Source organism: Rhineura floridana, chromosome 7, assembly GCF_030035675.1.
Source record: "Rhineura floridana isolate rRhiFlo1 chromosome 7, rRhiFlo1.hap2, whole genome shotgun sequence".
Classification (NCBI taxonomy): Eukaryota; Metazoa; Chordata; class Lepidosauria; order Squamata; family Rhineuridae; genus Rhineura; species Rhineura floridana.
In genome coordinates, this window is record NC_084486.1 from 99,543,821 (window position 1) to 99,559,168 (window position 15,348).

A 15,348-nucleotide genomic window follows, 5' to 3' on the forward strand; every position below is an offset into this window, starting at 1 on the left:
GGTCATACAGTGAGCTTCATGGCTGAGGAGAGAGCTGAACCTGGCATCCCCCAGTCTTACTTACTATCCCTCCACTTTATTCCATTTTCTGGAAAGAAGGCATATAGTAGTAAATAAAAAATAGTAATAATCTGGAGAACAATATTTTCCAAAGGTCTGAAAAATTATGGGGGCTCTTGTAAAAAGTCCTATGTGTCATCTTTAAGATTAACCAATTCAGGCTGGAATCCTGTACACACTTATCAGGGAGCAGTCCCTATGGAGTTCAGTGGATCTTTATTCCAAGTAATGCAAAGTTATTGTGGCATGAATTCCCACTAGAAACTGTTGACAGCAGGGACCAATTCTGAACCAAGTTAAGACATGTTTCAGTATTTGTACAACTGCAATGCTTAAGCACCTACTGTTTCTTTGCAAAGGAGGAGGATAGGAGAGAACCAGAACATCTGGAGGCCACACAACCTTTCTCCCAGAGAAGCAACTGTGACAGCAGAGACTTGTTCTGAACCAAGGCAAGACACATTTCAGTTTAATCAGGTGCTAAGTATTTGCAAAACTGCACTGCTTAAATATACCCAGTATCTTTGCAAAGGAGGAGGATAGGGGGGAAACCAGGTCAACCTGGCCCGTTACCATGACCAACTTGGCCCTTCTTCATGACCTCTTTAGCCACCAAGCAGCCATACAAGGTCCAGTGGTGACCAGCTGCCATTGAGCTCAGTGTCAGGCACCCACTTTGCATGTAAAAGATCCCAGGTTCAATCCCTGTCATCTCCAGGTAGGACTGGGAAAGACTCCTACCTGAAACCCTGGAGAGCAGCTGCCAGTCAATGTAAACAAGAATGTGTTGGATGGACATATGGTTTGACTTACAGGATAAGGCAGTTTTCTAAGATCTTCAAGAACTGATTTTTTAAGGCTCCATAGAACTGAGTAGAGCTTTAGCTAGCCCAGTAGACACAGCTCAGGGAAGTCCTTGATCCCTGGAAGTAAGGGAGATGTGCAATCCTTGAACTGACCAAGCCAACTATGAAGCTAATCAAGCTTTGGAAGGTTTCTGGACCAACTGAACAAAAATGTGGGCAGGATCCCTTTGTAGCAGGAGTGGGGGACCTTTCTCAGCCAAAGGTCTGCAATTCCTCATGGGGAATCTCCTAGGAGCTGCATGCCAGAGGCAAAAGTAGCCAAAGCAATTGATGTCTTTCCTACAGGGAATCACTTTATTGAGCCATATCTCGCATACTGACTCCTTGATGTGAATTGTACAGATGTATTTGAAAATCCTCAATAAACATACAAACCCTCCAGCAACAGATATAATTTCTGATTATTGTTTATTATTAGTTATACAGAAATCATTGTAACTTACAAATCATCACACTATTGCAATTTTTCAGTGTCTCCTCCCTGGTCATTGCTAAGACAATGACTCTTGACTGTTTTGAGAACTTGGATCCCCCATGCACATTATACACCAGAAAAAGTTGATGAGTTTGTTCAGTATTATGTCAATATTTGAATATGGTGCTGGATTAAGAAATCTTAAAATATCAGCAATTAAATTAATGTGAAAAATCTTCAGATGACCCAATTTCCAATAAAATGTTATTTCAAAAATCAGGCCAGGAATAACGTTTTTAAAAGTCTAGGCTGTAATCCTGAATGTAGTAATAGGCTCTTAGTTCCACAGACAGGTTTCAGGAGCACTGTGTGTGTATAAAGAATGATTGGCTATTTTCATTATTTACAGTAGTCCATTGAAAATGAAATTTTCATGCACTCTTATCTTTATAAACTGCTTTCTGAACATTGGTGTAGAACACTGTTTTAAGCACATGTTTTGCCTGTATTAACTATTTTCACAGATGGCAGTTCAAAACATTTTTTCATGGCAATCAGAGGATATATTGGATTTCATGAATTAGACTTAAAGCTGCAATCTTTTTCTTGTTTTATCTTTTTGTACTTGCATTGTACTAGTCTGTTGCACTAGTAGTTGCTAGTCATCATTCTTTCTGCCTAAGTTCTAAACAAGACCTTTACAATTCTCAGCCCCTAGTGAAGTAGAGGTGGTGGTTGTTGAATCATTGTTGAACTTCCAACTCAAGTGGGCTGAGTACACACCATACATTTAAAGCCACATAATATCTCTATACTGTATTTTGATAAGCCCCTAACACAGCATGATGCAGTTCGCTGCAAACTACAGTGTGACCAAGCTGTACTGGGCTCAAAGCTAAGGGGCAGGATGAAAGAAAGGCAGGCGGGAGGCAGGTAAGTGGCCTAGGTGGGGGGGTGGCGGCAGCAGCCTGGGCATCCAGCTGGATGGAGGTAGCGTTTGCTGAGGGGGGAGCAGCAGCATTTGATGGGGAACAACTGCACAGAGCAGCAGCAGGAACCTGCAGTATCACAGGAACAGGCAAGGGGAGCAGGCCCATGGCAACTGACATGCACCAATGCCTGGAGGCACTGGGGGTGTTGTGAGGATTGGTGGAGTACCGGGGGGGATGCCAGGGGTTGGGGTTGGCATGCAAACCATGCAGGGGTAAAGCCCCTAGTTTCCTCCAAAGAATCCTGCTAATTGTAGTTTACCCCTCATAGAACTACAATTGCCATTACTCTCAACAAACTACAGTTCCCAGGATTCTTTTGGGGAAAATAATGTGCTTTAAGTATGCTTGAATTGTATGGTGTGTACAGCCATGGAGAAAGCTCTTTAGAGCAGGCACTGAGACAATAGCAGAACCAGAATAAATACCACTAAACAGAATGTTATGAAAGAGCCCTAAGCTATTTGCACGGGCTTCATGCATGTGCAGATTTTGACACTACTGCAATATGGGGAAGCTGATAGTCCTTATCATAAAAGCAGGACATAAAGTATAGTGGACTATGCATTATTTAAATCCAAAGAATCATAACGAAAGCAAAGATGCTATTCTAGGCCAGCACAGAAATGAATAGTAACAGTTATACTTAATGCTGTAATGCTGCATAGATGTCACAGGCATTACATAAAAAATAAGGCAAGTCTAAACGTTGATCAGAGGTTTTTGTCTTAATCCAGCAAGAACCATTTATGTGCAGATATAGGTTTCTGTAAAAGGATCACTCTTTCAGCTTGGATCCTGCATGTACAAGAAACCCGTTATCCTTACTGGGGAAAAAACCCATATATTCACCATTTAGGCCTGATCATGTGGTGTTCTTTTGTGATTCCACTGCCCAGTTACCTCTCAGGCAAATCCATAGCCAACAATGTATGTTTGATTATGGAGATCCCTGAGTACAAGAAATGCTGTGCAGTCTCACTGCTGTGCACATAGATCTCTGGAATGCAGAGGTACTCAGGAATGAGTACAGCAGGACAAGTGTAAGGAAGTTACACAAGCCCCAAAATTAGAAGATGGGCAATCTTAGTCTTGGAGGCAGAGAGGCTGGTGTCTCCATGTCAGTGGGGCAGTGGAATCTGCTCTGGGTTTTAGTCTGAACTAAAGCAACCTAACTCTTAAGCCTTGGGTATCAATTGTAAATAACTGAATTGCCTTGTTAGCTGCATTCAAATTTAATTTGCCTCAATAGAAATCATGCTTCTGATGTCAGTTAAGGCAGGAACATCTTTATATCTAAGTTACAAAAACACTTTAAAAAGTGAATTCAGATGGTTTTAAACAATGTAACCCAGTTTTCACAAGCTCAGCACAAAATCCTTGATCATTGACACCCTCACCATTCCTTTCTCAATGAGCAAAGGAATGGTAGAATACAGAGGAATACAGTACATTTGAAAGATAAGAACATATCCCATTACAATGTAAATCAGGTATGCTGGACTTATTGTTGACAAGATATGTCCAGCACAGACCATTTTAAAAGCCTACCATGTGAGAACAGGATTCTAGTTGAAAAGCATTTCAGAACTGTACAATTGCAAAGAATGTATAAAATTAGCAATCCATTCCTTCCCCCCCCTCCCCAAATTCAGTGTTCATCATCTGGAGAGTATTTCACAATGGCATTAATTAGGTGCACTAAAAGGGCACAATGTACAAATGACATGCCCTCTTGTAACAGACAGAGTGAGCAAATGTTAATTGCCTATACCATGCAACAAATGATTTCTAGTATGGCAGCGTATATTAGATGCAAATAGTGTAATTGCAAATTATTAACAGCAAAAAATTCCCCAAAAAGAGATGATGATGAAATGCAATGATAAAATACAAACTGTATAACTCCGTGTGATGGTTTTAACACATTCTGCATGGAGATAAAATGATTCATAGTTGTTCTCTAATGGAATTTCTGGGTATTTCATGACATAGCCAGGGAATTTTGGTTAGAAACAGTGGGTGATATCAGCTGTTGGGCATACTCAGAGTAGAGTGAGACCACATCTACACTGCACATTTAAAGCAGTATCATACCACTTTAAACAGCTGTGGCTTCCCCCAAAGAATCATAGGAACTGCAGATTATTAAAGGTCCCAAGAGTTGTTAGGAGCCCCCTATTCCCTTCACAGGGCTACAATTCGCAAAGTGGTTTAACAGTCTATCCATTTTCCCAGGGAACTCTATGAATTGTTCTGTAAGAGGTGTTTGCTTTGTAAAAAGAACAGGAAACATCTGTCTGTGTAGGGGTTGGTACTATGGTCAATGGCTGCAACCCTATGTTCAGTTAAAACCACAAAAGAATATTTGCTGCAGTCCTCCAACATATGAATTTTATTTTCTCATGGACAATCTTAATACCTTGGGGAAAACACTGTGCCTTGTACCAATCTCCAAAGAATGGTGCTTATATATATCATGGCAGTATACTCCTTCATAATGCCAGTTTTTCAGTGTGAATTTGAAACAGTTCCAGTATTTTGGAGATAACACTAACAGATAATTCAAATTCAGTTTATTCTTTTTTTAACACCATAAATGAAGTATTCAAAATCTGATACAAGTCTAACAGAGTGCTGGTATCTGATCAGTAAGATTGCTTCCTTTACACATTGTACTTAATTGCAAAAACTTAACTGTGAGTACAACTGTGTCTTGTACAATATTGCTTTGTTGGGGAACAATTCCTAGTGTGAATTAAGGAACTATAACAAGCCCTTTAGTTCTCATCAGCAATCATATAGGTGTTGATTATTAATGAAGATTATTAATTAAGGACATTTTTAAAATCTTCCACTGAGATCAATGAGACAAAAGTGCTTACCTTTGGCTGTGAAATGGCCTTACATTTTAAAACATGAAGATAAGGGAATCTAATAATAAGAGACAAATATGGGTGTAAAGGCAGTGCTCCGTGATGCATAGGCCTAAGTACACTCTGCACACATGGAATACCACCATACATGCACTGAATATGCTACTGATGTGAATGGGGAAGCCCATGAGGGAAAAGAATTCTGTGTGCACATCAAAACTCCAGTGCCTACAAAAACAGTTGTTTAGTTATGTCTTACACTTCAGTCCTACACACATTGGCTTACAAGGATTGGTGCACTAGACTGAGTATACATTTTAAGGAAATCAAATTGCTAAAGTAAATGTTTTTACACACATATATATCACACACACAAATCAAAGGCAAATATTTTACATTATATCTTATAAAACTGTACATTGTAATATTCTGTATCATGAAAACTACTGTTCAGTTATGTGAATGACTAGCTTTGTTTAGTAAATATAAATCTTAGGCATAATGACTTCTAACTGTTAATTTGACTCAGATTGTATTGTAGAGATTTTCAATGGCACTGTAAAAAGAGTTGTCAAAAATACATGTATTAGCCCTCTCCCATCTAATGGTGGTGTTGTAACTTCTTCTCAAGCTGTAAAACACATCCATTTCATTTAATAACTGAAAAGCCCTCATTACAATGACAAAAAATTGAAAATATGTATTAGAGAAAAAGTAGCAAATACTGTAATTTATTATTCTAGGTTAATGTTTCTTTTGTATTTATTTTTGCTATCATAGCACAACAGAACATGAAATGTAATTAAACAGAAATTATTGGGCACACTGTTCTTCAGAGATGTGTAAGAGGATGTTGTTACCCAGAGTGGGGGAGTCATATTTGCTGGACTGAGATCATGCATACTCCCACAAAACAGATGGTTGGCTTTGTCACCTTTAACAGTGCTGATCACCTGTTTGTAAAGGACATTAAGGGACTGATTTCAAACCCTCCCCATCCTGTTCCCTCTAACAAAGGGACAGGGAACTTGTGGCCCTCGGGATGTGGCTGCACTACAGCTGACATCATCCCAGACCATTGGCCATGTTGGCTGTGGCTGGCACGGATGAAAGTTGGAGGGCACAAGCTCCCCACCTCTGCTCTAACGGATATGTAGCCCCGCAGCTGTAGGTAAGGATCTCTGGATCAGGGCTTTTGTTACCTCACTTGTTACACTAGACTAGACAACTGGAACTAGAAAGATATTTAGGCCCCATCTGCACTATACAATTAAAGCAGTATCATACTACTTTAAAAAGTCATGGCTTTCCCCAAAGAATCCCAGGAACTGCAGTTTGTTAAAGGCTCTGAGAGTTGTCAGGAGAACCCTATTGCCCCCACAGAGCTACAATTCCCAGAGATCCTTGGGAAGAGGGACTGACTCTTAGATCACTCTGAAAATTGTACCTCTGTGAGGGGAATAGGGGTCTTATAACAACTCCTAGCACCCTTAATGAACTACAGTTCCCAGTATTCTTTGGGGGAAAGTCATGACTGTTTAAAGTGGTATGATACTGCTTTAAATGTATAGTGTAGATGGGGCCTTAAATAAGTGACTGTTTTTGTCTCAGCAATCTAATGCTCCCCCTTCCTCGTTTATGTCTGACAGATATTCACAACATAGTGAAGTCTTAAGCATCTGGTAATGAAATACATGGGCAGTGAAACACTTCTATGTGCTTCAAAATAACTTGGGAAGTGTTTCTACATGTCGGTAATGGTTAAGGCAACTATACTGATACATTAAACACAGCATATGGTTCTTATATTGCTTTCTACATCCTAAACATTAAGAAAGAAAAGAAGAGATTCAAACATGCTATGATTTTCCTGACCACTTCAGAATTTCATCCAAATGGAAGATAGTGCTGTACTTTGCTTATAATAAAGCATCTGATCCCTAAAGATATAACTTATTCTTGATTTGTACCTGAAAACCAATTACACAGTAAAATTCACATGAATGATCAACCAAATAGGCAGCAGTCCATTATCCAACAAGTAAAAAGGGGTAAGTGCCAACATATTAATTTACAACTTTAACATTCTTAATTGTATCTATCACAATAACTTAAATCTACTCAGGTTTTCTGTCTTCATCCTTTTTTAACATCTTGAGTAGATGAGATGTTATCAAGAACCATCTCCAGATACTGTGCAGACACTGAGATGCTTGCTATTAGCCGATCCCAGACTAATGTTTAGCGCTTATACTAACATACCACATAATACTAGAGTGCACCATTAAGAGAGGCATTAAACTTTGTTTTTACTTGGATAAGGCTGTAGGTATAAATGACAGTGAGTAGAAACTGCACAGTTACTGCAGTGTAATGCAGCTACAACAAAGAGTGCCACAAAACTGCAAAGGCTGTAATAATAAAGAGCAAGGAACTTGAAGCTCGGTTGCCCATATCTCTGTCCGCTTTATGTTTCGGAGATGTTTTTATAGTAGCTGTAGTTGCGGTGTCCATCTTTCTTACAGTTGGGCTTGTTTCATTCCCATCTTCGAGAATAGCTATGAGAACATCTGAAGGAAAAAGCACACATGTACAAAGAATGTTAGTTTCTTAGTTGACATAGTTTGACAAATACAAAATGTTCTTTGCTGAAGCCCCATCACCATTACAATCTATCAGTTAAAAATAAGACATGCAGTGTACTCTTAAATTTGTTTACTCAGAAGTAAGTCTTGTTAAACTAAATGGAATTTATTCCCAATAAGTGTTCTTAGAATGGCACCTTAGGGCAATTTGAGTGTTGAACCAGGCCCTGGGAAAGCAGGGTCCAAATCCCCAGTCAGCCATGAAACTCACTGGATGACCTTGGCCCAGTCACAGGGTAGAGACACACTTTCTGTTCCAGTGTGTCTCCACCTCTCTTTTTGGAAAACGGGGCCACATGATGCTAGTCAAACCCTGCCCCTTTTTACTGTAAAACCTGGTGGGATTAGCTAAAAAAAATCAGCTTCAAACAGATTCTGCAACTGATTGGCAGATCAACCTGTTGCCCCTCCAGGTGTGGCCAATGGAAATGCTTTGCTGTAGGCGACTAGTGTGCTCACAGCCATAGTCTCTTAGGATAACAAACACCACAGGGCTGTTGTGAGGATAAAATGGGGCAGGAGATAACAATGCGTACCACCTTGAGATTCTTGAAGGAAAGGTGGGATACAAATAACAACTTGTAGAAGTAATTCCTGCTGATAAATAATGGGGGGGCATGTTAAAGGTGCAATTATCTTTGTGTGGAGAAAATGGATAGAGAGTCTCTCTCTCTTAAAAGTAGAAACTAGGATCATTAAATGACACTGAATGTGGGAAGATTCAGGGAAGGCAAAATGTTTCTTCACATACCATGTAGTTAAACCATTTAATTTGCTACTGCAAGATGTAGTGATGGCTGCCAACTTGGCTTTAAAAGAGGATTAGACACATTCATGATTGATAAGTCTATCAATGGCTACTAGCCATGACGGCTATGCTCTACTTGTACTGTCAGAGGCAGCATACCTCTGAATAGCAGTTGCTGCGGAGCAAAAGTGCGAAGAGCGCAGTTGCACTCAGGTCCTGCCTGTAGTCCCCTGAAAGTAGTTCCTATAATTGCCAGGTGAACAGAATGTGAATGAAATTTATTTTGGGGTTGAACTTGGAATGATTTCTAGGTTATCTTCAAGTTTATTCTCTTTACATGTGTTTTTTACTTGTTAGACCCTTTTGGACCTTTAAGCTTAAATATAATTGTGGGGAAAAATAAATTAAACAATTCACATTCCACTGTGCATGTGTTCTGATGTTTTCTTAAGTATATTTAATACTTTGGCACATCACCTGGTAAAATACTGAATGATAAAAAAAATTGCTGAGGGTCATTTGGACCAGTGGTTCTTAACTTGTTTGGGGGTTACAGACCCCTTTGAGAATCTGATGAAAGTTATGGATGCCAATGAATGAATGAATGCATGGAATTTATTTCATTGCATTGGAAATTGATTTCTTTTTGTGCCCGGTTCACAGACTCCCTAAAGCTAATCCATGGATCCCCTAGGGGTCCAAGGGCCACAGGTTAAGAACCTCTGATTTGGATGAACTTGAATTGTGAACTGAAAATGAACTACATAATGTAAGAACATAAGAAGAGCCTGTTGGATCAGGCCAATGGCCCATCTAGTCCAGCATCCTATTCTCACAGTGGCCAATCAGCCCATGGGAATCCGCAAGCAGGACCTGAGTGGAAAGAGCACTCTCCCCTCTTTCAGTTTCCAGCAACTGGTATTTGGAAACAAACTGCCTCCACCTATAGAGGCAGAGCATAGCCGTCATGGCTAGTAGCCACTGATAGCCTTTCCCTCCATAAAATGAACAAACTGAACCAGTTTGTTTTGTAAAGGGACAAACATGAACAGGAATTAGTTCCTTTTGGGACATGTTGAACTCAAACTAGTTCCTTTTTTAAATGACCTCTATAATCTCTGCTTCTGAGTAAACATATGTAGGACTGGACTGTTAGGTATGAGATCCAAGTGATTTATATAATAGCTATATAATTATTAAATTTGATAGCTGACGTTTTACTCACTGCAATCACACCACACTGAAGGCACAGTCAAAACCAGAGCTTGGAAAAGTTACTTTTTTGAACTACAACTCCCATCAGCCCAATTCAGTGGCCATGCTGGCTGGGGCTGATGGGAGTTGTAGTTCAAAAAAAGTAACTTTTCCAAGCTCTGAAAAACACACATTGATTGTTGGGTTGCAGCCACTAACTTCAGGATCATTAAACCAGTTAATCCTTTAGATTAACTATTCTAATCTTTTAGATTAACTAGTTAAAGGATTTATCTGTAGGACTTAAATCCACAGACTATGGGGGGGGGGGGAAGAATAGCAAGAAACCAGCATCCTTATATTTGGGTGATTATTTGGCAGAGGGTATTCATCAACAGTTCAGTCATAGTTTAATAATCTCATTTGCTAAAGTTAATAGAGCTTTTCACATCTGTGAATATTTGAACATTTTTCTTCGACAAATAGTAAAAGTTGAATAATTTCAAAAGTTTGATTTCAGCTAATTCATGTGCTGCCCAGTCCTATTTACTCAGAAAGAAGTCCAAGTGTGTACAGTTTTGAAGTAAGCCCGCTTATGATCAAAACCTTCATTTGTAGTTTTCAAATATTCAAATGGTGCAGTGCAAAGACGCACATTTTAAATTAGAAGGTCATAAATTCCAAATTCTAAGGCCATAAATCAACCAATTTTTAAATTATTGCCTAATAATAATCATCCGCAAATTTTGTAAATATGTCAGGAAGTCTAATTTGCACGTGGCACTTTTGTGAAATTCAAACGTTGTTTTGCCTAATTATTTCAACTCTTTTTTTGAAATTCAGCTGTGACAAATTAGGCAATGAATCTTCATATGCTATTTCCTTAGGCTGAATCTGACACTCATTTGGTGCTCCTTGGGATGGGTTTTAAAGTGATATGACGGATATGCATGGAAAAGTTATGTAGTGTGACAAATAGACATTTCTTCAACAGAAGAATTGGCCAGGCTTTGATAACCAGACAGATTTCCACAGATAAGCCTGTGACAAGTTTCCAATAGAAACCTAGGTTCATTAGAAACCTAGGGCCATGGAAAGCTTCCATAGAGAACCAGTTCAAATGTAAGAATTTCAAAAAGTGATCCCACTATTGCCAAACCAAGCTGATAGTTGAACAAATACAGAACAAACTTATGAATGAACAGATGTGAAAAGTGTAATGGACCAGGAATAGACCTATCGTACCATTCCTAATGGTGATTTCCCCCAGATTGAATATGATGGAGGTTCATTTATTTCTTACATATATTACATAGATCTTTCAAAGAACTCAACTGGCATACATGGCTCTCTCTTAATTGCATCCTCACAACAACCTTCCTCTTTCACCAAGCCTTTTAAGTATAGACCTTATCTCAGGCTGTGTCTGTGTTGGAATTGCTTTTTAAGATGTTGTTAAAGGTTGTTTTTTAAAAAGATGTTTTAAAGATTTTTTCCCCTATATAATATTTTCGTGAAATTCATGCTACATGGTTCCGCACAGGCACAAGCCTGCTCAGAAGCATTCACACATAGCATGACACTGCATGGCGGGGCAGCAGTGGTGATGCTGCTGCTGCTTGCTCGAGTGGCCTGGTGGTGGCGGCGGCGGCAGCGTGCTGCTTGCCTGAGGTGCCCAGCAGTGGTGGTACTGCGCTGCTTGCTTGAGGCACCCAGCAGTGGTGGCAGCATGCCAGTTGCATGAGGCACCCGGTGGTGGTGCAAATCACCCAGTGCGAACCATCTGGTGGCAGCAGCACCCAAGGTGCCTGGTGGCAATGGGGGCGGTGCCCATAGTGAGCAGGTAAAGAAGTGAGTGGGGCAGCAGCAGAAGAGAGTGAGGTACCCAGCGGTGGCTGGGCCTGGCCAGGTCTACTCCTTGGTGGGTGGATTGGTCAGTTAGTCGGTGAGGGGGAAGGGAGGGAGGGCTGGTGACCTGTGGGGGGGAGGCAGCACTGGTGACCCATGGGAGAGGAGGGAAGGGGAAGTCCTGGTGACCCATGTGCAGAGAGGGAGTTGGGAGGGCTGGGGACCCATGGGGGATCTGGTGACAGTAGGTAGGGTTGGCAAGTGAAGCAAGTAGGGGTAGAGCCCCTAGTGTTTTAATACGTTTTAAAAGTTTTGTTTTAATATGTTTAAAAGTCTTTTGTTTTTAAGATATTTCAAAGTGGTTTTAGTGTTTTTGTTATAGGAGGAAGGGAGGGATATAAATGTAATAAATAAATAAATAATACCGTAGGGTAAGATAGGCTTAACGCTAGTGACATTGTTCTTTATGAATTCTGATAAGAACTGACCTGATTCATGCTGCTGGATTAATATGTAGATCAGAATATAGATATGCTTTATTTTTTTCAAATTTTGTGATTTTGATTTTGATGTTTTTTAAAATATATTTTTATTTAGATAAAATACATTTAGAAATGTATACTTTGTGAGAAAACATGTTCAGAGATAGTATGTAAGTTTAGTGCAGATTTTTTAAAGAAAAACAACCAATCACAGATTAATGTGGAAACATTACAGAACAAACCTATGAGTGTACAAATGTGAAAAGTGTCATGTACCAGAAATAGACTGATTTGCCCATTCCTAATACTGATTGGTCCAAGATCATCTAGTGAGCTTCATGACTATGTGGGAATTTGAACCGAGATTTCCTTAATCCTGGCCTGATACTCTAACTGCTGTGCCATACTGGCCTTAGCACTCTGTGAAAGAAGAACAGTTCAGCCACTGACATACTGGTACTGGTTTTCTTCCCAATTATGTTGAAGGGTACAACTAAAGCTAGTGATACCCGTTATACAGAATGATCTGTAAATGATGTTTCCATATAAGCTGACTACATGCTGCAAAGGTGTAAAGTATCTCAAAGCATACTGTACACATCCTTACTTGTAGGTTTGATCACACACTGGCTATAATAAGGAAATAAACATGAAAATATATTTTCCACACGTCATGTACCTCCACATAATTTTTAGTATTAACAGGAAATTTATTTTATGCCTAGCTGGAATTCTCATTTTATTTAAATCAGAGACGAACTTCATTTTGTGTCTGTACATATAAGCAACAGCTGCAACGTGTAATTGCTGACAAAACAGAAGCATAAATATGCCTTTAAAAAAAGATGTCATGGCTATATTATACAGTTAAAAATTAGTCCCTGAACTTTAGAAATAACTTACTGGAAGAACGAACTGGATAGGTGGCATGGATTCCAGAAATGGAAATGTAATCTGAGACCTCTGTCTGCAGCCCAGTGGCTTCAGAGAACTATCAATAAACTCTTTCTGGATTGTAAAAATGAGTTTATTCTGTTTGAAAATACAATCTCTCAGCAATATAAATCATGAAAGAAATGCTGTGTTCTCCACAGCTTCATCATGATATCAACATTCATTTGGGGAAGTCTAATGGCTTCTAGGAGGTGTTCACGGTTTGCTGTAGATAATGACAGCATAAGAGATAAGGAAGCTGTCACCCCACCCCACCCACCCCATTTCATAGTTTAGAATATAGTTCCAGACACAGTGCCTTTTCAAGAATGGCCCATTTGTGCAAAGGGGGTTGGGGAACTGAACAAAAACAGAGCAGGCAGGAAACATTCAAGGGAAAGAACAATATTGGTAGAACATTGAAATGGACATGCGTTAGACTGTCATTCAAGTAAATAAGTGGAACTTGAAACTAAATGTTGCATTATGGAGTGTACCTGTTCATTTTTCAGCCTAGCAAGCCATGCCGTCTTGCAGGATACTCTATTCCATTCTCTCTTTCCTCTGGTTTTCTAGTCCCCCTCCAAGCCAGTCAGCATTCTGTGGCCATTGAGCATGCATTGGGCTTTATGGGAGGCCCCTCCTGGTTTTTATTCTAAAGAGTTTTGGTACTTCTACAGACCTTGGGGTTCACCTGAGCCTCCTGGTATAACCACCATCCCTCTTGTGCATGGGCTGTGCTGTTTTGGCTACTTAACAATTTATTGGCAGGCACTCATGCCTGAACATGAGCAATATAGGGAATTATTAAGATTAAATAATTGGAATATGTGTTTTTCTGAGAGCACCTGGACCCTCTTTCCATCACTGTCATGCTCCCTTTTGACTGCAGTAAAGGGACTATCTCTCCATTGCCTCTTATATCATCTTGGTCTGCTGACTTCAACTCTCCAGAGCCAGCTGATTAAATAAAGACCTCACTAAGTTAAATCTATCCCCTGCTTTCACTTGGCTATATCCAGTGTTGTAACTTGATTGGCCTCTATAAATTGGCCAGGTTGGAATGTATTAATTCATTTATTTTTCTTATATTGACTTAACCAAAACATCTGAGGTAAGATTGAATGCTATCAACAAAAGGCCGTTGGCTTTTAAAAGCCTTCCCCTCAGCACTGACTGCTTAATGCACTACATAATAAGCATTAAATAATACATTAGCAAAAACTGCCTTTAACCTTTCTAAGGAAAGGACTTCAACATTAATTTTCTCGTTCACTGTGGTTTCATAACAAAGATTATTCCACATGATGGTACGCATAGCTATTTAGAATGGAAAAGGTAGAAGGTTAGATGTGCAAACAGGGCATTTTGTAAATTTCTCTTTAAGAATTAAATACATGGTGTTTGATTAAGTACTGTAATCAGGCAGGGCCATCCTTTCATAGGAGACACCTACACTTAGCAGCTGTGCAATGTTTTATTCATCTTTGATGAGAATTATCTCTGAGACAAGAAAAATAAGCTTCCACTTAAATATTGGGCATACCAGGAGTGAATACCTGGGGAAATCTCAGATACTAAATCTCAGATACTCCCCATGCTATTATACATAACTGGTAAATGCTATCTTTGATTATAATGCAGTCTCAATGACAATAATGAATTTGGCAAAGCTGTGTCAACAGATGTAGAAATGAGGGGAGGTTCACCGAGAACAAGAAGGAACAAGCAACCATTTTAGCCCCCATCCTAGGGATGAGAAAATCTGATCATTTCTAGTTCATGTCACTTTTGCATGTATTCATCCATCATTCCATCCCATTTATGCATTAATGCGCAATTGTAAAATATCTTCTGAAAATACAATTTAAGCATCTATTTATGCATATTTTCTCTAAAATGCATATTTAAATATGCATTTTCTGTCAAAATACATATTTAAATGCCCATTTTGATATGTTTAAACAGCTGAGAACTATGTGGATAGCTAAGTTGTGATCCACACATTAGATCGAGAGCTGCAGATTGGATAATTTCATGCAGGAATTCCAAAAGGCTGAATTCCCCACCCCACCCCCTCTAGTGTCCCTCAGGGTACACACTTTTCTTCCATATAATAAACAATTACCATCATTCACTGTTCTGGGAAAAATTCAAGTGCTGTACTTAGAAATACTATTTCAAGTTCAATAGATTTTTAATCCTACTTTTCAAATAACATTTATCAGGATTGCTTGCATAATATAAAAATATAATGAATAAAATAGAAAAACAATAGCACAGGCAAAAATG

General features: G+C 39.3%; 1 protein-coding gene across 6 annotated transcripts in view; it reads right to left on the reverse strand.

Annotated features, from left to right (window-relative positions):
• Nucleotides 1-1,300: 1,300 nt before the first annotated feature.
• LOC133389305 (glypican-5-like) overlaps nucleotides 1,301-15,348 on the reverse strand; it is a 699,994-nt gene continuing 685,946 nt past the window's right edge. For 2 of the 6 annotated variants that reach the window (XM_061636699.1, XM_061636700.1), the window contains exon 10: nucleotides 1,301-7,776. In XM_061636699.1, coding sequence (XP_061492683.1) covers nucleotides 7,586-7,776 — 191 coding nt within the window. In that variant the 3' untranslated portion in view covers nucleotides 1,301-7,585. The remainder of the gene's footprint in view (nucleotides 7,777-15,348) is intronic. The other 4 variants (XM_061636697.1, XM_061636701.1, XM_061636698.1 and 1 more) reach the window with 3 other exon arrangements.